The sequence below is a fragment of the Notechis scutatus genome, chromosome 1 (genome assembly GCF_049901735.1).
Source record: "Notechis scutatus isolate UNSWTSFEM ecotype Mainland chromosome 1, rNotScu1.2, whole genome shotgun sequence".
Lineage (NCBI taxonomy): Eukaryota > Metazoa > Chordata > Lepidosauria > Squamata > Elapidae > Notechis > Notechis scutatus.
This window is the reverse complement of record NC_142009.1, coordinates 308,336,005-308,359,440: the sequence shown is the minus strand read 5'-3', so window position 1 is coordinate 308,359,440 and position 23,436 is coordinate 308,336,005. Positions and strand designations below refer to the sequence as shown.

Sequence of the window (23,436 nt, the reverse complement as noted above, 5' to 3'; positions counted from 1 at the left end):
ACCGAAGCCGCTGAGCCGGAGAGCAGGACAGGCTTTGGTTGCTTCCTCCCTCCCCTTCTTTCATTTGTGTCCTTGATCCCTGATCCCAGCAGCATTCACCGAAGGCGAAAAGCCGCCATTTTTATTTTATTTTATTTTCTTTGCGGCCCGGTATAGAGTGCTCCACGGACCGGTACCGGTCCGCGGCCCGGTGGTTGTGGACCCCTGTACTATAGGATGTTTAGCATGTAATGGAAGAATAAATGTTTGCTGTAAGCCTCCTGAGATCTCCTAGTTAGTAGGTCTTCATGGAATTACCAGTAAATGTCAACAATACTCTTATTTCTAACATTTATTTTAACAAATATGAATATAGAAAAAAAGTAAAAAAGAATTCATGTAACATGTACGGAGACGTGGAATTGTTATCAATGCTATGGTATACATTAATTAATATATTTCTTATCAGTAATAGTTGCCCAAGGCAGATCTCCCTATTTTCCAATAAAAATGGCCAAACTGATTCCCTGCCATATCCTTATTTCAACTTATTTTTTACCTTTTATCAAATCCTTAGATTATTTCATCTTTATTTAATCTTATACATTGTATGTGACCGAAGAATAGATAATACATCAGACATACACTAGAACTTGCAAAGAAAATTCACAAAACTTAGGGAGATTCCCAAATTATGGGTACTTCTAGACTGTACTTTTCTTATACAGTCAACTTATCACATTCGTGTAATTATGCAGGGAGAAATCCAGATGTCTATTTTATTTGTCAATTTTCAATATCTCCACATACTTTTTCCATTAAATCATAAACATTCCGCAAAGAGGAAGAGGTAAATTTGTTATATAAGCTATCCAATTACAAATGTCTTGAGTGGGTATTTTAGAATTGTAGCCTGAAGTAGGCTAGACTTACATAACAACTGATTCTGCCCAAGGCCATCCCTAAAGATACATATTTATAACGAAAAGCCACTTCTCCAAAAATACACTGTGCAAAAATATTACTCTGGAATACAGTAATTGTGGCAAAGGCATGTTGTTATAAATCATTGCAAATATAAAATCTCAAATTGATACACAATTGACACAGTGCATATTAGTGTTTATTTAAAATATATTTACTCTTATGTACAATATTCTAATTATTGTTCACAATTTTATTTTTTTATTTCAGTGCATTGTAAGCTACTCTGTGAAAATTTGGTTTTGAAGGGTCACATACAAACATATTAGGAAAATACAGTGCAAAGTGGATTGCCTTATTTTCATTAGACTGAACAAAAACAGGATGTCACCCCAGCAACCTCTGGGCCAAGTTGGAAAAATAACACGGTTATGTTCATTATAGACTACCATTTCCCACATTATTGCTTTTCTTGTTTTAAATATGGTATATGATGTAGTGGGTCTAATTTCTTCATTCAAAACTATATTCTGCTGGAAAATATGTTATAGAACCTTAGAATGGATCTTGAATCTATGGGGACTTTGTGTTCCAAGTTACATAAAAGAGAATGGCATTTAGTCAAAAGGAGATCAGTATTTCCATACTGAGCATTGCATTGAAAGTAAATAAGGAAATTCTTTAATTGTCAAAAGTTGCATTTAAATCTTTGGCCCTATTAAAGTTGGAAGCACATGAACATCGCCTCCTAGATAGGGAAAATTAGAACATCCTGATCTGCCCACATGTATTACATAATCCCACCCAACTTCTCATCTATGGTTTCCCCCAAAATGAAGTACAATTTACTGTGAGGTTACCCATCCCTTACATAGAGAGATAGAGATAAGTTATCAAAAAGGCAATCTTGTTTGATTAGTATGTATCGCCATTTTCCAGTGGTACTCCAAATCATGTAGCTGTTCATGGGTTTCTACATTCTAGATGTTGTCTGTCTAGTACCTTGATCTTGAATCTACTTTTTAAAATATGTCACTTGATTCACTGAAGTAAAACCTAATGGGTTTCGGTAAGCAACTTTGATAGTACTGTGTTTTGTGAAACACTGTCACCTTCCATTATATTCAAAAGGAATTTAGTTCCAAGCTTCACCAAAATGATAGTCATTAACAAAACCTAGCTTATAATCCTTCTTGCACTTCAGATTAAAATATACAGTTTTCAATTTTTATATACTATGATCTTGTGCTGTCTCATTCTAAGAAGCTAAATTGTTCTGACAGTTTGATTTTGTCTGACTTGTAGCTTTGTATTCAATTTGCATACATACACTTACCTGAGTGGAAGTGCCTCCTTCTTCCTCAGGTTGGCTCAAGGTAAATTCTTCCATCACAGGTTCACGTGTATTCATTACCTCTGTCATGCTGCAAAAATCAGAACAGGCTATTTAAAATGAAAGATCTAAGAAAGGACAAATGTTTCATAATGTATTTTAATTTTCTTATCCACAAGCCAGTCAAAGCACAACATGGCTTAGGTATTAATTAACCAAGCTACTATACCTGTACATCTATTAACAGCATAATTCATATTAGTTGGATTCTTTTAACTGTGTTCATGAATTTGCAGAAAAAACAGCGCTATTTGCACCACAACTTTCAAGTTAAATCTTTCCATATCAATAGTGATTCTTCTCTCTTCCTTACTTCAAATCAAGTCAGAAAAATTAGTGAGACATTGAACCAAAGACAACTCAGAAAAAAATGGATGGCAATTCCCTATGTCTCAATACATATTTTGGTTTTTTTCTGAGGTTGCAGAAATGAGGCTGACACAACTGATACGGAAGTGAAATTATGATGATGAATGGATGAATGGCTGTTCTAGCTTATTAAACAGAAGGATTAGGGGGGACATTATAGCTGTCTTTCAGTATTTGAGGGGCTGTCACAGAGGACTGATTTATTCTCCAAAGCACCAGAGGGCAGGACAAGAAGTAAAGAATGGAAGATTGTTAAAGAGAGATCCAACTTAGAAGGAAGGAGGATGTTTCTGACAGTGAGAAAAATTATTCAGTGAAATAGCTTGTCCCCCTGGAGTTGTGAGTGCTCCATCACTGGAGGTTTTAAAAAATAGACTGGACAACCATTTGACTGGAATGGCACACACTCTCCTGCCTTGAGCTGGGGATTGGACTGGAAGACTTTTGAGGTCTCTTCCATTCCTATACTTCTATATTCTGTATTCTGTGTTCTGCTGCTTTAAATGATCTTTTGAAACTTCCAAGGACAAACTTCAAACCAGAACAAATCAAAATTGCAGCCTACAATGAGACGCTGCCTGCTTCAATCATTTGCACTGAGACTAGTCCCTAAAGAAAATAACCACTATAATTAGAAAGTTAACATCCTCTGCCTGAGAAAATGTATAAAATGACATAACATATGTTGAAATGCCTCACCTTTGTGGCTGATGAAATTAGTTCATTAACCCGCTCCCCGGTAAATTGCTTCTAAGGGGAATGGATTTTGTGGCACCAGGTGACAGGGGAAATTGGACATTTGCATGAACTAAAAACCAGAAAGTATGGTGGCAAGAATCAATTGAAATGGATGGGTGAAACGTCCACCCTGATTCCACACTGCAGTGCTTTCTCAAGGAAAGAGTAGAGAGCAAGAGCAGATGACATTTGCAGAAACAAGTGAAGCTTAACCATGAAGCTTAATAGCGCAGAAATAAAATAACTATAAAAATGCACAGATGCTCTTCCATGCAGCTGAACAATATTAAATGCTTTAAGAGCATGTTACTAGGTTGTTCTTTTTAAACAGCCAGTCACCAGGACAGAATGAGAATTGAAACTATTCTGATGTCCTTGTTCAATATCAATTCCATTAGAATTTGAGGGATCTGTGTTGCGAAGCAACAAGAGGACATAGGAAACTTAGTATGTAATGTTATACAGATCATTATAAGATGGCATCATCCAATTGTTTCTTCCTCAAGAAGGGCTTTGGTTTGAAGACATTTCGGATCATTGGCCCATCTCCCAAAGTCTGAGCCATAGGCCTGGCATGTCATCAAGCCACAGTTTTGACAGTCCGTAGAAATGTCTATCATGACTTTTGCTGTTCTGGCCCATTTACTGCTATTGTTGCTCCGGAGTTGTGTTCCAGCTTGGAAAAGATTTTGCAACCATAACAATGAAGCTGTGATGATGAAGGAAGACAATGTAGCCCCTATTTTCAGAGTGAACTTTTTTCTTTATTCACTGCAGGACTATGACTGCTTCTCTTCCTTTTTTTAGAACCAGTGATTTGAAAAGTTAGAGCTGTTGCCAGCTTGTTGATGCAAGGCATAAATAGCTATTCCATAGCCTCTTAATTAGGAGATATATTGGGAGATTTAAGACAATATATGCAGTCTTAAGGATAATAGAAACTAGATTGCTGTCAGCTTGGAGCCTTGCCTTTTACTTTCACAGAAACCACTGACTATAGTTATTCACTGAAGGTTCAGCACAATTTTCCATTAAAAAAAACCCAGACATGCCAAATTATTGTTGCACAAATGACTATCAAAGACAGGCATCAAGTTTCCCCTCCAAAAATATGGAAGCAATGTATGATATAAACTGCCTTGGATGTACATTAAGTTTTCCATTCAAAAGCATGTCACAATATGACCATTCAGAATGAACTACCAGGACTTGCCCAAGGAATCTAACCTGCTGAAGTATCTTTCATTCAGGAATATGTACTGGCTTGTTCAACCCAGACGCCAGCAATATCTAGAACTCATTTTAGGAATTGATTGAGATGCTTTCGTTTTTTCATGAACCTGCTTGCATACTGACAAAGACTAGCACAAGTGGTATGTCAATAGGTTCCTTTCTTTCCTACAAACTACATTTGTAATGCACTCAGCATGTAGTGCAGCCTAAAGAGGGTAAAAACCTAGATCTAAATCTAAGGAGCAAGCTTCTTTCATCCTCTTGACAAAAAGTGGGAACTGGCAGATGAGTACATCATTAACAACTAAGCATCTGAGCTGGGGTAAATAAGGGGAAGAAAATGGCATAAATGCAGATTACATTTACCTTCTAAGGACATGAATGGATTTGTCTCCTGAAAAATCTATGCTTGTTGCCAATGTTCGCTGTGGGAAGGAAGTGTTGTGCCAATTGCGTCAATCACGTAGAGCATCTGAAAAAGACAATATTGGAATGAATCAGAGGATGCAGTGGAAGTGACAAAGCTAAAAGAATGGGCATAATGAACCTGAGATAAAAAAAGAGAACGAGAGGAAGCAGGCAGTTCCACACTGAAAATTCTACAAAATTCCGACAGAAAATTTAGGGGAAATTTGCATATATAGTAGATAGACCTATGCACTTGCTGGGATTACAAAGATGACTGGCTTTCCTTCTGTAACCATGAAATCTGCCACTGTTTCTTTTTCTGAGGAATACCCAAAATGTAATATTCAACCCACTTTGTGGGGGAGACTAAAGCTTGAACCTATGTAACTTTCACTGTTATTTCAACTCAGGATCAATAACTATGGATAATATGAGACCCAGAAGGTTTACTAGATTTATCTGAAAGAAAGACTTATTGCTTTGTCAAATATTTTTTATTTAGTATGCAGGGGTCATCTTAGATTTGCTGCAAAAATGGCAAATGTGTCTTTCTTTTTTTGCAGTGGAACATGGTTACAGATTCCAACTGATGTTTTTATAATAGGGGACTTGAAGCTTGTTGAAGAGAAAAGTGACAGGCAAATAGATTTTGATGAAACACTCTGCCCATTTGACCACAGTTACCCTCTGGCTATCATGTTGCTTATTAATGGCCAATAAACAAGTCGCTGTAGACACACACACATACACACACTGGAATGTTTGTACTGGTAAAAGGACTTAAAAAGTTATGAAAGACAGCAAACATCAGGGTCCAACACAGGGTACAGTCTCTCCTTCCCAACTCAAGGAATCTCTAACAAAAATATTTTATGCCAGCCACAGCCATTTCTCTAGAGTTGAAAAAGGTGTCTTTACTGAAATGAATAGCAGTAGTGTGCAAGCGGTATGCCTTTCATAACTTGGATCATAGCCACAGAGGTTTAACAAACCTTCCTAGTTAGGAATCATTTCAGTCATAATGCAGAATAGTAGATTAATCAGGCAATGATTTCATTTAAAAATAACAATTAGAGAAAAAATGTCCCTTATCTTTCAATACTAATTTTCTGAAAAGATCCTGGGTCATTACAATTAAAGAGATTCTAATGCTCCACAATTACCTCTGTAATAAGAAGGCAACTCTGTTTTCATAGAATATAGAGCATAGAATCATAAGCAGTATCCTATTAATTGTTATGCATCTGTATAAAAATTGGCTTTTATTCTGTTCCAGGAGTCATCAGAAATCTCTAGGCAATTTTACCCTTTTCTTCTTCCTCCTCTGTCCAATTTGCTTTTATTTATGATAAAAATAGGCTGAGATATAATGTCCAAATGATGAATCATAAAATATATTGTTTAAAAAGAATAGCAAATCTCTTTGTACTCTAAATCACTGTTCATGATACTAACATCCATTTAAATGCTTGAACCAGACAACTCTTACATTGTTCTTGAAGCAAAAATTTAGCCATTGCAAAAACAATTATTATAATATAGACCAAACTATCCAGATAAAACTGTATAGCCTAGAGGATTTAATGTATGGATTTCCTTCCATCCTTCCTCCTTCTCTCCCTTCTCCTCTCCAACTTCCCTTCTTATATAAGCTTAAAAGCCAAGTTTTATACAGATCCATAACAACAAAAAATATGATACTGGTTTTATTGAGATAAAACAGTTTTAAATATAGGAAGCTGGCTTAATCAAAGTTAGACCTATTAATTAAGACTCTTTGCTTGGGATTTGTCTCCCATAGATGCCTACTTAACTGGAGCAAATGTATAATCTAGCATTTTACCCAGATACTGTACTATGTAATTCATATAAGTGATATGGTTCACTTGCCAACATATTATTCTGTTGTTTTTTTAAATTTGTATGTTCAGTTTTTCAAGCTATATTTAGATTGTTCTTTTCTATTGTGTTATGTGTATTTCTGAGATCTTGTAATTTACCAATGAGAATGCTAATTGGAATTAGAGAACTCGTTTGCAACATTTTCCCCCTGACTGAACCATGGGTCCAGATGAGTGAACAGGCTGGCTGAAAAACAGCATTTGAATTCCCAAATTTCAAGACAACAGCTTGGATTCCAAATTAATCAGAACATTTTGAAGACTTCCTGTAATCACCCAAACCTTTTTTTCCAGATACAATATTTCTCCAATATAATATTTGTACAGTGGAACCAATGCAAAACTCTAAGCAAAAATATGGAGCTGTCCTGGAGTTTATATTCTTATAGTTCATCTACAGTAACTCCTGCATTTTAAAGTTCCTGTAGAAACATATCACTTGTATATGAATTCTTCTTTTGCTATATGAACAGAAGAAAATGGTGCTGGGTACAAGTGTGGTCCATTGAGGTTCTACCACAAGCATAACAAAAAAGGCAGTGTCATTCTGTTGTTTCCCCCCATTTTTAGTGCCATAGTGCTACAGCAGTTTTATAACCCCATGAATTAATTCCTAAAACAATAGCTATCATCACATCATGTGACATTGCATTTTATTTGTTTATTCCATGCTTTGCAACTATGAAGTCATTCCTGCTATCAGGATAGAAAGATCTATTCCAGAAAAAGCTTTAACAATAGATTCAGCTAACTGTATACAGTGGCTTTTTAATGGAGAATAAAATATATGATTACCTTCAGCATTACCTTGCTTGCCACAAGTTAGTCATTCATAATATCACTTGAAGTGCTGTTCTCAATTCCAAGAATATTTGATCCTTTGGTATCTGTGACAAATCATCACTAGCCTGACTCACAGCTTAGATGCCTCAAGCTAATAATTCCTCTCTATAGAATGTGTATATAGCTTTGTATAATATCCTACCAATTGCTTTACTGAAGGGGGTGTGACTTGTAGCATATCCCGCTGAGAGTTTGTAACTTTGGAGCAATAATTGAAACTTGCACACACTGATACTAGTAAATATTAAATATTGGTCAGATTATCCCAGAACCAATAAGGAAAACCAACAACAGCAACTCTATTTCATACAATCACTTGCCTGGTGCTTATGTTTCCACTTGTCTTATGCCTTGGACAGTTCCTGTTTTGTAGAATGTTTTTTTTTAAAAAAAGGAATGTAGTTCAGAGCCAGTCAAAAGATTAATAGCAATAGCACTTAGACTTATATACCGCTTCACAGTGCTTTACAGTCCTCTCTAAGTGGTTTACAGAGTCAGCATATTGCCCCCAACAAACTGGGTCCTCATTTTACCCACCTCGGAAGGGTGGAAGGCTGAGTTAATCTTGAGCCTGGTGTGATTCGAACTGCCACATTGCAGTCAGTTGGCAGTCAGCAGGTAGTCTGCAGTACTGCATTCTAACCACTGTGCCACTGCAGCTCTTATCCTTGACATACAGTATCCAGGTAAGATTAGAAAAGACTCCCATGTAAATATTTGAAGAATCTCAGGGTGGAGGGAAATGCTAAAAACTTCAAACACATACAATTATGGTATGTGCCTCTATAACTTGGTTTCTTCACTTTTCTGCTTTCTAATAATAATTTTTATGTTGCCTGACTCCCAGTGACTTTGTGTGATCTATTTTACTCTAAATAAATGGAAAGCTATTCCAGTGTCTTGTTCAGTGGATTATGATAGACAGGAAGAGACATTTTATCCCTATTACAAATTCCATTGTCTTAGATGATTGATAGATAGATAGATAGATAGATAGATAGATAGATAGAAACAGACAGACAGACAGATAGATGATAGAGTGAATTTAAACAATAAGCAATTTAATGTTTACTTTAAACAGCTTTTAATATATTAAAACTAAACTAAGATTTGCACCAATAGAAAAATTTCAATTAATCAACGTTCTTCATTTTGTCCAATCTGAATAAAAAAAGCTGGACCTTGAAATTGGCTAAATTTTTACCATCAAAGATTTTCTGATTTGGGAGAAAAAAAGGCAACTCTAGGAGCAAAAAAGCCACATATCTGGAATTTTTATGACTTTCTGAATGTGGACAACAGTCATATATAACAGCATATTCAACCTTACTGCCAAGGAACTCAAAACAAGAGAGAGCAATGTTACCACAATTTCTTCCTATATCACATTTTTAGGTTAGGTAAAATAATTAAAGACATCCCTGCCATCTTAATGGTGGAATATGATTTCATAGAATAATACAGTTGGAAGAAAGTATTTAAACCATCAATTGCAATCTCATGGGGTGAATAGAAATCCAAGGCTTTTTTTTTTTAAACCCAGATAACTGGCTCTCTCTACTTTCCATTTCATTACATCCAGGAAATGTCTGTGGAGGTTCTCAGTCATCCAGGTCATGGTAGCCCAAAGGTGCTTTTTCAAGAGGCAACTGGACTTTCTGGTTTTTCTTTGAAGATGTTTGACCTCTTATCCAAGAAGCTACTTCGGCTCTGACTGGATGGTGGGAAATGGAAGGAGTTATACTCCTTGCAGATAGCTGGTCATTTGCATTTTTTTACAGTGTCATTAAGTTTACAGAGGGGGAGAGATATCTATCTCCAATCTACAACACAGTCCTTTCAACAGTTCCAAGAAGGCTCCACACCCATTTGCACCACTCAGGTGGTGCAGATAACACAGATAAACCTCCAGGTGACCTTAACAACTCACTAAAAGAATGCAAATGAGCAGCTGTCTGCAAGGAGTATAAATCTTTCCATTCTCCACCATCTAGTCATTCTTCTTGGATGAGAAGTGAAACGTCTTCAAAGAAAAACCAAAAAGTCCAGTTGCCTCTTGAAAAAGCACCTTTGGTACATCCAGGAAAGGAAATTTCTGGGGAATTAATTCCACTGTTGAACTCAATCAAAATAGACCTTGATGGGACCTTGGAGGTCTTTTAATCCAACCCCCTGCTCAAACAGGAGATCCTATACAATTTGAGATAAGTAGCTGTCCAGTCTCTTCTTAAAAACCTCCAGTGATGAACACACAACTTCTGGAGGCAAGCTGTTCCACTGGTTAATTGTCCTGACTGTTAGGAAGTTTCCTCTTAATTCCAGGTTGCTTCTCTCCTTGATTAGTTTCCATCCACTGTTTCTTGTCTTGCCATCTGATGCTTTGGAAAATAAGTTGACTCCCTCTTCTTTGTGGCGGCCCCATCAAATACTGGAATACTGCTATCATGTCTCCCCCCTTTTTTTCTATACCCAGTTCCTGAAACCGTTCTTCAAATATTTTAACAACTGTTCTTGCTGTTAGGAATTCTTTTTCCAAACAATCAAAATCTGCCTTTCTGTAGCTTCATCATTCCATGTCCTGACAGAACAAGAACATTTAGGCTTCTTAATCCTAACCTTGATCTTCTTCATCCCATTGGAATACCCTTTCCTCTCTAATGGAATGGTTCTTAAGGCACAACAACTTTAATCTTACATTGCATCTAATAGTATGGCAGTTCTTATGTATTGTTGACTCCAAACATCCTGTGCGGTTGCACTCTCAGTTCTTTATGTTTTTGGCAAAAGAGTTGTCTCTCCTTCCTAGTAGCCACGCTAGGAAGAGATGAAGAGTTGATGGTATAGAGAGACACACAGAGAGAAAGATAGAATGGCCAAAGAGAGAAGAAAAAAGAGAAGGAGATAGGAGAGAAAGAAAAGGTCAGTGCACAAAACTTTTTTCTGTTTAATGATGATACTTTCGAAATCCACAGTGGCATCAAGGAAAACATTAGTGGCTTTGTCATATTACATGATCCACCAAAGAGAAATACACTCATCTACGCAGATGTTTCTGAAAGCCACCTACTGCTTTTTGGATTTAAGTATTTTCTTTTTTCTCCCTCTCTCGCTCTCGCCTTCTCCTAAGCAACTGAGGAAAGCAAGATATGTCAGAGACTACAAATCAGACAATTCCATCCTGTTCTTTCTTTCCAGGAGCCATAGTTCCCTCTTCCCACCCACGCACTACTTGAGCTCTTCGGCTGCTCCACGGGGTTAGAGCTGCTTTCTTTTTCACAGATGTACAGATTAGTTATGAGGAGGGTCTTTTCTTCTCAAAGGCAACAAACCAAACTGAGTCCAGAAGATTCAGACATGTTCTGTCTGAAAGGTGATTCAAGAGGAAAAATGGGTATGGAAAGTTTTTTTAAAAAATAAAACCATTTCTACACTGATCTTCAACTATTCTGCAGTCTGAAAATACCTCCAGGCAATATCATATTTTCAGCTGCAGAGAAAAACAGGAGAGGCTTTCTTTTTTATACTTCATAAATACAAATCTAGAAACTATACACTTCATACCAGTACCTAATTTCCTTTCCATGTCGCTCGCAAGAAACACAAATCTTACATATGTCGAATAATCTTTAACAGCATTTTTTTACTGCATTCTTTTCAAAAGTTACACTTTCCATTTGAAAAGTAAACCAACTTATATTATAAAAATGCATTGTTTTGGAAATTCCAAGTATGTAATTGAGCAACATATACTCTGATTTAAATATGTCTGAATCAGCAGAATTAACAATTCATTCTTCAATCTTCCACTCTGCAAAACTGGGACAGGTCTTCAGAATAAGAATCTACTCTAGAATTTGTTTAAATAAATACTTTCTCAAGTCTAATATTTTTATTTTAATATTGTTTAAAATTCTTTAATGTAGTTATGTTTGTGAGCAAATGAGTGGAAAAAAACAATAAATTCAATACTTAACAATTTTACATCTAAAGTACAATAATATTTAAGAGATGGAATTATGGGTGCTGTAATATAATCACTGGATTGCTTGGTTTTGATTTGGTTGAAAAGATCCAATATTGTGGAACAGTTGGAGAAGGGAGACCACAGAACATATTTTACTGAATGGTGAAATTTATTTATGATATATTACAATATGTACAAGATTCCATTTGGCTGTAGATTTTATTATGAACAAAAAAATAAAGTATAAGCAAATTACAGGATTCTAATTAAATACTATAACAATTTAATTGGATTTTAAAATAGAATAGTATAAAAGATTATTTAAATATGATGTAAAATTATTAAGTATTGAATTTATTGTTTTTTCACTTTCTAAAATTAACCTTATTATAATATTGATTCAATATTAAAAAGCATGATGAATACTGCTCCAAAATTCAACCTAGATATATCTAAAAGAATTTGTCCAGCTGATTCTTATTGCAGATGAACAGTCTACTGTAATTTATATTCCAGTCTAATCGAATTGGAAGGGACCTTGGAGGTCTTCTAGTCCAACTCCTGCTCAAGCAGGAGATCCTATACCCGTGATGGCGAATCTATGGCATGTATGCCAGAAGTGGCATGGAGAGCCTTCTCTCTTGGCACGCGAGTCATTGCCCCAGCTCAGCTCCGTCACGCATGCATGCACACCTCCCACCTGCCAGCTAGTCTTCGGGTCTCTGTCACACATGCGTGGTGGTGGGGTGCATGTGCTGGGGTGGGCACATGCAGGGGGCAGGTTGCATGCATGGGGATGTGCAGGTGCGTGCATGTGTGGGGGTGGGGCACATGCACAGGGGACACATGCGCACATATGCAGGGATTCACACACATTGCATTTTGGTGATGTGTGCATGTGCTTTGGGCACTTGGTGCTGGAAAGGTTAGCCATACCATTTCAGACAAATGGTTGTCCAATGTCTCCTTAAAAACCTCCAGTGTTGGAGTACCCATAACTTCTGCAGGCAAGATTCAGATTGAGAATGTGTAGATTGTGCAAACTGTTGTCCCAAAGGTGCTTTTTCAGGAGGCAACTGGACTTTCTTGTTTTTTCTTTGAAGACATTTCACTTCTCATCCAAAAAGCTTCTTCAGCTCTGACAGGATAGTGGGGAATGGGAGGATTTATACTCCTTGCAGGCAGCTGGTCATTTGCATCCTTGCATCCAAAGTGGTCTTTGAAGCACTTGGTGGGTTATCTGTGTCCTCAGGGTCACCTGTGTGGTGCTCCTTTAGTGCAATGTAGTTCCTGTAGTCTGCCATTTTTCCTCTGGAAATCCATTGCTACTCCCACACCATTCAAAGGGAGTTCATCCCAAATTGTATAGCTAAAAGTCTGTAGAGATTCTCAGTCATCCCAGGTCATGGTTGCCCCAAAGGTGCCTTTTCAGGAGGCAACTGGACTTTCTTGTTTTTTTCTTTGAAGATGTTTGAAGATGTTGAAAGGATGCAAATGACCAGCTGTCTGCAAGGAGTATTAATCCTTCCATTCCCCACTATCCTGTCAGAGCAGAAGAAGCTTCTTGGATGAGAAGCGAAACATCTTCAAAGAAAAAGTAAGAAAATCTAGTTGCCTCCTGAAAAAGCATCTTTGGGACAACCATGACCTGGATGACACAAAATCTCTACAGACTTGTGCAAACTGTTGTACAATAACCTTAATTTCACAAAGTTAACAAAACAATGCTTAGAATCATCCAACACAAATTAGAATTCAGATTTCCCCTGCATGGAAAAAGAGATGCCAAACATTCAAGCCAGTTTTAGAGGAGGCTAAGGAACAGAAGACATTGTTGTTAATGTATGCTGGACAATTAAGAAAAAAGTACCAAAAAGAGGGCATTGTGTGCTTCATCATCATAGAAAAGCCTTTTTTGTTGATTTATGCCAAGCTGTGGAATGTGCTCAGAAAAATGGGAAACCTGGAACATCTCATTGTCTTAATGAGACACCTATGTACAGGTCAGGAAGCCCCAGTTTGGAGAGAATATCATGAAAGTAACTGACTCCAGATTGGCAAAGGAGTGCAACAAGGGATATACCCTCCTGTTATTTATTCAATTTATATGCTGAATACATATTAAGTGAAGCTGGATTGGAAGATGTGAGTGGTTTTAAGACTGGAGGAAGAAATATCAACAACCTGTGCGGTGCAGATGCTGCTGCTCTGGTAGCTGAAAACACAAAGGATCTGGAAGCTCTAGTAATAAAAATGAAAGCTTTCATTGTGAGAGCAAAGTGGAAAAAATGGGACTAGAATTAAATCTAAAGAAGACCAAACTAGTGACAACAGGTAGAACAAGGCTTAAAATTGGCATTAGAGATATCAAAGTGGCAGATAGCTTCTGACTTTTAGGTCAACCATTAACAGAAAAGGGACATGCAGTCAAGAAATATAATTAATTCTAGAATTGATTCATCAGGCTGGATTAGAACTCAGTGAGTGGAAGTCCACCATAAGCAGAAGAGAGGAAGAAAATTTTCTAGAGATTTCTTGTTTCCTATGTAACATCCTACACCCTATGGGAATCTTTTCTGGATGTTTGGGAGATTTATAACAGACCCCCCCAAATTCCCAATTCCCTACTTATCCAAATGTGTTGATACTATACTCATAATTTTCAGACTATAGCAGCTAAAAATTTGGAAAGTCCAACACATCTGGACAGAAGGAGGTCAGGGAAAGCTGAAGAATATTTTCTAGCTCATATAAGAAACACTTATATTTAGAACATTAATATTCAGTGTATGTTGGAACAGTAAAGAACCTGTCTTAAATTTCTTCTATTCTACATCCTTTCTTATATTAGACTATAACCATATCCAAAAGAATACAGTGTACTTGATCCATGAAGAATCTACTGGAACTGTTATTTCACATGTTTTGAAAACTGTACTTCTACCTATGCAATCTAATACCATAGTTACCTTTTAGTAGCCAAATAAGGCTCAACTTGTATCCAGTTTGTAATCAACTATAACTTCAAGGTATATGTCTTTTGTACTACTTTCAAATGATACATCTTCCATGTTATATTTGTGCTCTTAATTTCTGATTCCTAACATGAAAATTTACTTTTGTCTTTATTATAATTTTTATTTTTGTTTTTTTCAAACCACTTCTCTCAAAATCATTCTTAACATTTTCTTCTTCTAGTATATTAGAGCATCTATCATATCTAGTTTTAGATCATCTGTAGTTTTGACAAGCATTCCCCTCCATCTATTTCTCTGACTGAGCAAAAATGTTAAAGAGGACTGGGTCCAGAATTAAAACCTATACAAATCCACTTGACACCTCTCTCCAATTTGACAAGGAACGTTTGATGAATACAGTTTTTTGAGCCATTTGTGGATACATCCAATAGATTTTTTATCTAATTCTTCCTTAACTAACTTGCTGATTAGATTGCCATAGGAAATTTTGACAAATGCTTTGCTGCAGTTAAAATATATCAGGCTGATAGCATTCCTCCAATTTACTAAGGCCATTACCCAAACCAAAAAAAAAAAAAAGATGAAATATGATTAGTATAGTGAAATTTGTTCTTGATAATTTAATGGTAAACGTTTAGTAATCACAGCATTTTTCTCAAGATTCTTACAGACTGATCACATTCCAAATACTGAAGTGAGAATGTCTATAATTCACTTAATACCTCTGATGTAAACAGTAAGATAGCATTCACATTTCTGTCCACTTTGCTTAGTTTACAAACTATTATCTATTTTATAGAACAAATATAATGCAAAAATTATTTTCAGTTCACATTTTTCACACTGATCTCCTGTTTTTCATATTGAGATGTCTATAGAACACTTTTTTGAAAAAAATCCCACTTTATTATTTTTTATTAATAACTCAAGATAGTGAATATACCTAATATTCCTTCTTCCTCCTATTTTCTCCACAACAACCTATGAGGTAGATTGGGATGAGAGAGAATGTCTGACCCAAAATCACTCAACCAGCTTTCATAAAATGGGACTAGACAACTAACTCTCTAAAAGAAGGACTCATCCATCAGTATATGGTTCAAATAAAGAAAAGTTGAAGGAAGTTTTGCATCTCTACTACTGACCTCATGAAAATATAATGGATATGGCACTATTGAACTTGTTATCTGAAATAAAAGCAGAACAAAATAAAGAGATTATAATAACTTAAATGCAGAATTATTGATTCACCTGAGCTAGCATCTGCTTCCTAATCTTATAGTTTGGAAAAGGATTAATTACTAAATTCCAAATGTAAAACTAGAGACCTTTGGCTAAGTTGACTACTATTAATGTGATCTGTAAGTTAACTAATGTTAATGGGATCTGTAGTCCAAAATCAGCCAAAGGCCCCAAAGCTGAAAACTACTCAGTTATATAAATTCCTCCAAAACAAATATTATATTTAAATTGGGTGCAAGATGTCTAATATTAGTTGAGGATAAAAATGTAAAAGGAACCGAGAAGAAGTACATTGGCTGCAATCTTTTTTAGAGGACTGGCAAATTGAGGATGAATAAGCCTCTGTCCTACTGTTTGCCTGGTTAAATGTTGTAACAACTGGACATGACTTTTCTAGGCTCTTCCTTATGGCTATGTTAATATGCACACCACCAATCCTTGTACCATCATAAACCTACATTATTTGTGTTGCCTCGAGTGTAGAATTGTTTTCTGAAATTCTGATTTGTCTAAGGCAGCTTCTCATATGAAAAAGAAAGAGGAACATAATTTGTTTGAAGTTGCATTACATTTTCTGTATTTTAAGAGCAATGCATTCATTGGTTGTGTCCTCTCACATGCTTAATTTTTACCAACATAGTGGCTAAATTGGGATACGTTATGCTTGGCATAGAGTGCATTAGATTTTTATGCAAATCAAGCATGTTTTGCTATGTTTCTGGGTTGTGCTAACAATGTCAGTACCAGTATTAATTGTGTTTGTTGTATGAATGCAGCCACTGAGTGCCATCCTTATATAGCTTAAATAGTACAATATTGTATATCCAAGGAACTGGGATAAAGATGAAATAAAAAGATGGAAAGATTCTCCAAGTAAACAAATAATACCTGATGAGCTCAGAACACTTACTACCTGTTAGCATAAGGGAAATGAAATTTCAGTGTCTTGGAACAGGGCATGATAGGATGGTCAGCTGCAAAATGGCAAAGCTCTTGTATCTCTATAGCTATGGAAAAGAGGAAATTTGAGGCTGGTTTCCTTGGCATAATAGAGTTAAATCATTGAACCCAACTGCCTGGCTAGATGCTTGTTTTTCATGAACATTACAAAGCTTTCTTCCACATATTATTTATTTTCAGAGGAACTAGTCTTGCATTATTCTACAGTACTCTCTTCAGTGTCATTATAAAGTCTATGGTAGCCTGTACTTTCATAAATCTTTCTCTATGCTCGGGTTGTGCTGTATTTATCAAGTGCTATGGGAGCTGATGACAGGTTAAATCCTCCATCTTCTTCTTCCCCTTTTTGGACAGACCTTCAGTTTTGCATGTTCTCAATCCACCAAGCAGGAAAGCATGCTAACTGTTCTTTATTGAGCAACTACAACCAAATGTCTGTACATGGTTTCTCCTAACAGAAGGATGTGTGGGCAAATCTTTCAGAACACGAACAAGACCAGACAATGATCAAGAATGGAGAACAGAATATGTGAGAGATTCTAACATGTCTGTCTGTCTCCCTCTCAGAAAAAAATTCCACAAAGAATATTAATTTCATCTGGTACAGTGACAGAAATAATTTACAGCACAAATAATTTATCCGATTTATACTGTGCCTTTTAAGACACTTATAAAAACTTGAAAAACAAAATCTGAATATAAAAAGGTTAAAAATAGAGATTAAAATTAATACTAAAAGGCTGGTAAAAGAGGTGCAGCTTTGTACAGAATATTAAATGCATTACTCACCCCTTAATCTCTCTCTCTCTCTCTCTCTCTCTCTCTCTCTCTCTCTCTGTGTGTGTGTGTGTGTGTGTGTGTGTGTGTTTGTGTGTTTATCCTGAAGTGTGCATGCATGTTGGTGCTGGAAATTACATTAATGTATTCAGGAGTGGGATTCAAATTTTTTAACAACCGGTTCTGTGAGCAAAGCTTAATTTGTGGGTGTGGCTTGGTGGTCATGTGACTGGGTGGTCATCAGAAGTTCAATGCTTCTGGATAAAGCACTGGATGGAGCGCTTCTCTGGCCACCGCACTTTAGTGACGGGTGCAGGCAAAGGTAGCGTCCTCAGGGCAACACCACGGGAACAATGCTGCTGATTCAGGGATGAGCCCCCCCCTGTGTTAGCGTGGTGCAACAATGTTGTGCTCCCCTTTGCACAGGAGTTCAGCCAAGCTATCTGCAAAATTATCTCTCTTGAGGAGCACTCGACAGTTTGCAGATAGCTTGGCCACCTGTTAGCGGAGAAAAGCAGCTGGAGTCACTCTCATCTCTTGAGAGACCAGCCAAAGTTTCCTGCGCCACTCACGCTTCAGCGCTTTGACTCCCAGGGACAGGAGTTTGGCCAAGCAGCAGTGGTGCATTGGAGAAGCAGAGCAAGGAAAGCCAGAGGTCAGTAATTTTCATTGCAAGAAGCCTCCAGGTGCCGCGTCTTTTTGCCATTTCTTTGCTGACCGGAACTGAGCCGGGGGGCGGTGGCTGAAGGATTCTCCTACCAGCAAAGAGGGAGGCTTCTTGGTGGGGGACGGGGACACAGTGAGACTTGGAAGGCAGCTCCTGCACCCTGCCTGTCCCTTTTTGGTCCCTCCCTCCACATCAAAGTATCTTAAAGGGACAGGCTGGGGCAGCAGCAGAGCGAAGTGAATGGGGGCAGAAAAGTACACCCAAGTCTTCTCCTCCTTCTCGGGCATACGCAGAGCAATGCATCTCACGGTGCCACAGGGACTCACCCACGCGCCATCTCCTCATAGAAGGTCCTGGCCTCACCCAGGCCCAGGATCTGACATGTGCACACTTGAGGCCGGGACCTTCTGTGAGGAGATGGTGCGTGGACTACTGGCTCGGTTCTGGCTGACAAAGAAGCAGCAGCTGGGACTCGCCCCCCTGCTCTTTGCACCAGGGTGCACCTCATTTCCTACTGTGCCAGAGTGGAGGTGTGGGCTGGTGGGGAGCCCAGCAGCTCTCAGCCCTGGCTTGCCTTCCCTATGCCACCTGGGTGATGCAGGCCCAGGCAGCATAGCATTGTGCTCCCTGGTCTCTCCCTCCCCACTCCTAGCAGGCAAGGCCCAGCAGCTGCAGAGAATCCAGGCAGGATGCAAGCAGCAATGGGTCAGCCCTGGCTCGCCCTTCCTCTTGGCCACCAGCAAGCCAAGCAAGTGGGGTGGGGTGGGGAAGCTTGCTAGGACATGAGTGCTGAGGGCAGTGGTGGCATGGCGGCGGCAGCTTAGGCTGGCCCAGGAGTCATGATTCAGTCGGGGATTGTGGCGGCAGTGGCAGAAAGGGCAAGGGCAGTGGCGGCGTGGTGGTGGTGGCTTAGGCCAACTCCAGGAGTGGGGACTCAACTGGGGCTGGCGGCAGCAGCAGCATGTAGGCAATCAGGGCTTGCAGAGCCTCACTCACCTAGGGAGATCAGATGGTGGAAGGCTGGCTGGCTGGCTGGCTGCTGCTGATGATGCTGGAAGTGATGGCGGCAGGCGGGAAAATATGGGAAGTGATGTAGCGCACATGCGCTATAAGGAGTGACTGGCTGGGCCGGGCGGTGGGAGAATGCTGTCAGTGATTGTCGCACATGCACACGATGTTGTGCATGCGTAATAAGGACTGACTGGGCAGGGAATGGAGGAGCGGGTGGAGAGGGGCCGGGCCAGCCAGGGGCCCATTTTACCGGTTCTCCGAACTACTGGGAACCATAATAACTGATTCTATAGAACCGGGCTGAACCGGTAGAATTCCACCCCTGAATGTATTACTCCTAAGAAAGTATACACAAGAGCTTTGGTGGTGCTTTGGTTAGAATGCAGAATTGCAGCTCATTCTGTGGATTGCCAGCGATTCAATCCTGACCAGCTCAAAGTTGACTTAGCCTTCCATCCTTTCAAAGTTGTAAAATGAGGACTGAGACTGCTGGGGGCAATATACTGACTTTGTATACCACTTAGAGGGGGCTGTAAAGCACAGTGTGAAGCAGTATATAAGTCAAAGTGCTATTGCTATTATAGATTGCTAAGGCAATCTTATATATCTGTTCAGAAGTAAACTTTGTTGTTTCTACTGCAGCTTTATTTCAGATAATGGAATATGGGACTACAAACCAAAGTCTTACAGCAAGGGATCTCCAAAGAAACGCAAGGAAGCCTCCGATGTATTTGATTTGCAGTGATGTTTTTTTAAACTAGGCAAAAATGATGAGTTGACTTAACAATCCATACTTGCTGCCAATGGCAATTTCTTAAAACAGGTTTAGCAAATTAAAAGTAAGTTAGTTTTATCTTTGTTCCAGATAAACTGGTGATATATGTTTCTAAATGTTCTCATTTTTTTCTGTTGGATAATTAAGTTGCCTTTTGCAAATGAAGTCCTGCCTCATTAATCCATGTATTGTTAAAAAAAAGCACATGCACTTTAGAAATAATTTTACAGAGACTTTCAAAGCCCATTTACACTGTCACTTTTTTTAAAATGCTTAGGAATACAGAACATTTGTGGGATAATAGAAAAGGTATTTTTCATTTTGGTAATAAAAACTAAGAAACAGAGAGTATGATGAATAAATAGTATAATGGTATAATGCTTTGGATTTAATTTCATATATGCGATTTGGAACACACAAAATATTATTCTCCCCCCCCCCTCCTTTTTATGTATGCCTTTGAGACGGTATTGATTCCTGGTGACTGTGTGGACAAGTTCCTGTAGTTTTCCTGGCACAATCTCAAAAGTGGTTTTCCATTGCCTTCTTTGAAGAACACTCTACTGGCGTTGTACGTAAGGTGGAACTAGAACCCATTGACTCCTGGCTTCTAGTCTTGTGCCTTAACCATTATATCGACCTGATTCTCTACTACCCATCTTTAAATTTCTACTATCTATTCTTCTGGGTGCTCTTTAACTTGTATATCTTTGACCCAAAGTAACAATGGAGGGGATGAGGAAGTTTGCTTTTACTGTTGTTAGATTTATATTGTTTGCTGTCCCATAGGAGCCTAGTGACCAGTGAGCCCAATGACAGCCTAATGTTCTTACAGACTGAATTATTAAGTCTGTTATAACAAAAAAGAACAACAAAGTTTCTAAGTTTGATCACTAAACTGGGAAAATAGGCATTAAAGAGACATATGTGATTCAAGAGAAGTATCAAAATACTTATTTATCTAAATAATTTATATAGCTACTTGTTAACTCTGGGTGGTCCACACAATTAAAATAACAAAAAACAAACAAACCAATATACAAATAGAAATAAGCAACCAAAACCAAAATGGTTAAAATCCAATTAAAACCTATTTAAAACTATACAGATAGTTCTCACTTAATGGCCTTAATTATGGCTGGAATTTTCATCGCTAAGCAAACTGATTGTTAGATAAATCACATTATGGTGGTCTCTCATGAATGAAGACACTGAGGCAGTCGCCTTGAAGCCAAATCGGGATGAGAGCCCAGGGCAGGCTCTGACACCCTCTTTTATTAGAAGCAATCTTTGTTAACGTTCGCAATTTTTGTTAGTGTGTTGTTACAAACTCATTACATCACACAAAATACCATATGAGAATACAAAGCTGTAAAGTTTAAGTTTGCTACAATTCTGGGTAAGAAGTGGCAACATTTCGACCTTGTCCTCGCCTTGTGTTACAAACAACTACCAGAAGGCCCGTTGTCCTTGCACGCGCGTGAGGAAACAGATAGCAATTCCCACACACATCATTTGGTGACAGCAGGTCTGGTAGCCCTGGTTGTGTTTACTAAGTAATAGGACTCATAATAAGCCTCTTCTGCCTGACATGATTGAATGGGTAGGAAGAGGCGGTCCCTCAAATCTCATGCCATGTAGAGCTCATGCCATGTAGAGCTCTATATGTCTTCATCCAGCACTTTGAATTGAACTTGGAAGCAAAAGTGCACTTATCCAGAAGTGCATATAACTGCCTGTGTCGTTATATTTTTTGCCAGGTGCAATTTCCACATGCTCTTCAAAGTTAGCCCCATGTACAGCCCATTAAAGTAATCTAGGTAAGAGATCGTCAAACCGTGAAATGCTGAGAGTAGAGCCTCTCAAAAGAGGAATGGGTGCGACTGGCACACAATCTGAACTTGTGCAAAGAACCTCCTATCTGTGCCTCAAGCAGAAGTCATGCACCCAACAGGACCCTCCAGTTGTGCATGAGGTCTGTTGGTAGCAGAGCCACCACATCTAGCACCAAAGATGGTAAACTCAAAGAACCTGAAGGCCCCAAAACCCCAAGCCACCCAGTTTGCTAGGGTTGAACTGAAGCCTACTTGGGAGGGAAGTAGGAGAGGATAGCCCTACCATCACAGATAAACTCATAGGGTCTAATATAATTGTTATATAGTTGTTAATTAGGGCTGGGAAAACCTGGGTTCCAGCCAGTGGTGGGATTCAAATTTTTTTTACTACCAGTTCTATGGGCGTGGCTTGGTAGGTGTGGTGTGGCTTGGTGGGCGTGGCAGGGGAAGGATAATGCAAAATCCCCATTCCCTCCCCACCCCACTAACCTGCTTTCCAGCTCCCTTCCCCTGTGCAGGGCAACCAAAGAAGGCCCATCTGATCAGGTGGGACTTGGAAGGCAGAAAATAGATGGGGGTAGGGCCAGTCAGAGGTGGTATTTGCCGGTTCTCCGAACTACTCAAAATTTCTGCCACCAATTCTCCAGAACTGGTCAGAACCTGCTGAATACCACCTCTGGTTCCAGCACTCCTTCAAGCATAGAAGTCAGCAGGATGACTTTCAGTCAAGTCACTCTCTCTCAACTCTAGGAAGAAGGAAATGGCAAATCGCTTTTGAAAAACTTGCCAAGAAACTTGCAAGAATTTTCTTCATAACTGCCAGGAGTCAAGGCTGACCTGAAGGCAAAAACAAACCAAACACAGACCAAAAACACAGAGCTGGTCATAGTGGTCCTTTATCAGTATCTGGTTATTTTTACTGTATTTGTTTTAACCACTATGAGTGGTGGTTAATTTTGGTGATAATACAAATTGGATGAATGAATGAATGAATGAATGAGTGAAGTAAAAGGTTCAACAAAAATGGCAAGCTATTATGCAGGTACTGAAAAAAGGCAAAAGCTAAATTATCATTATCAAATGAATAAAAAATAAAGTTAACAGCATTAAATCCTTAGATAAATCAAGGAAGCAACAATCACACTCAGAAGACTGTGTCCTATCCTATTGACTGCATTAGAAGGTTCCATAGATAGAACTGGAAAGGTACAGCAAACGATAGCTGCAATAATCAAAGGATTATAACAACTCCCTTGTCAGAAAATGTTAGACAGCTTTGGGGAATTTTAACTTTAAACAAATAATGGAATATATGACAGAGTATATAAAATATGCTGCATATGGAGAAAGTAGGTAAGGAATAGTTTTTCTAGTCCTCTCACAATATTAAAAACCTAGAGTCAATTAATGAATTTGAATGGGAACAATCTAGATGGAAA

General features: G+C 38.4%; 1 protein-coding gene and 1 long non-coding RNA gene across 6 annotated transcripts in view; one reads left to right on the top strand and one right to left on the bottom strand.

The window, feature by feature from the left end:
• The window catches only part of LOC148133481 (uncharacterized), a 278,397-nt gene that overhangs the window by 201,690 nt on the left and 53,271 nt on the right, over nucleotides 1-23,436 (top strand). The window lies entirely within an intron of this gene.
• Nucleotides 1-23,436, bottom strand: part of LBHD2 (LBH domain containing 2) — a 56,561-nt gene that overhangs the window by 10,235 nt on the left and 22,890 nt on the right. For 3 of the 4 annotated variants that reach the window (XM_087952208.1, XM_087952207.1, XM_026680180.2), the window contains exons 2-3: nucleotides 5,003-5,108; nucleotides 2,240-2,327 (exon numbers count right to left, since the gene is read on the bottom strand). In XM_087952208.1, the coding sequence (XP_087808334.1) occupies nucleotides 2,240-2,326 (87 nt within the window). In that variant the 5' untranslated portion in view covers nucleotide 2,327; nucleotides 5,003-5,108. Of the gene's footprint in view, nucleotides 1-2,239; nucleotides 2,328-5,002; nucleotides 5,109-7,740; nucleotides 7,816-23,436 lie in introns of those variants that run through there. The other variant, XM_087952206.1, reaches the window with a different exon arrangement.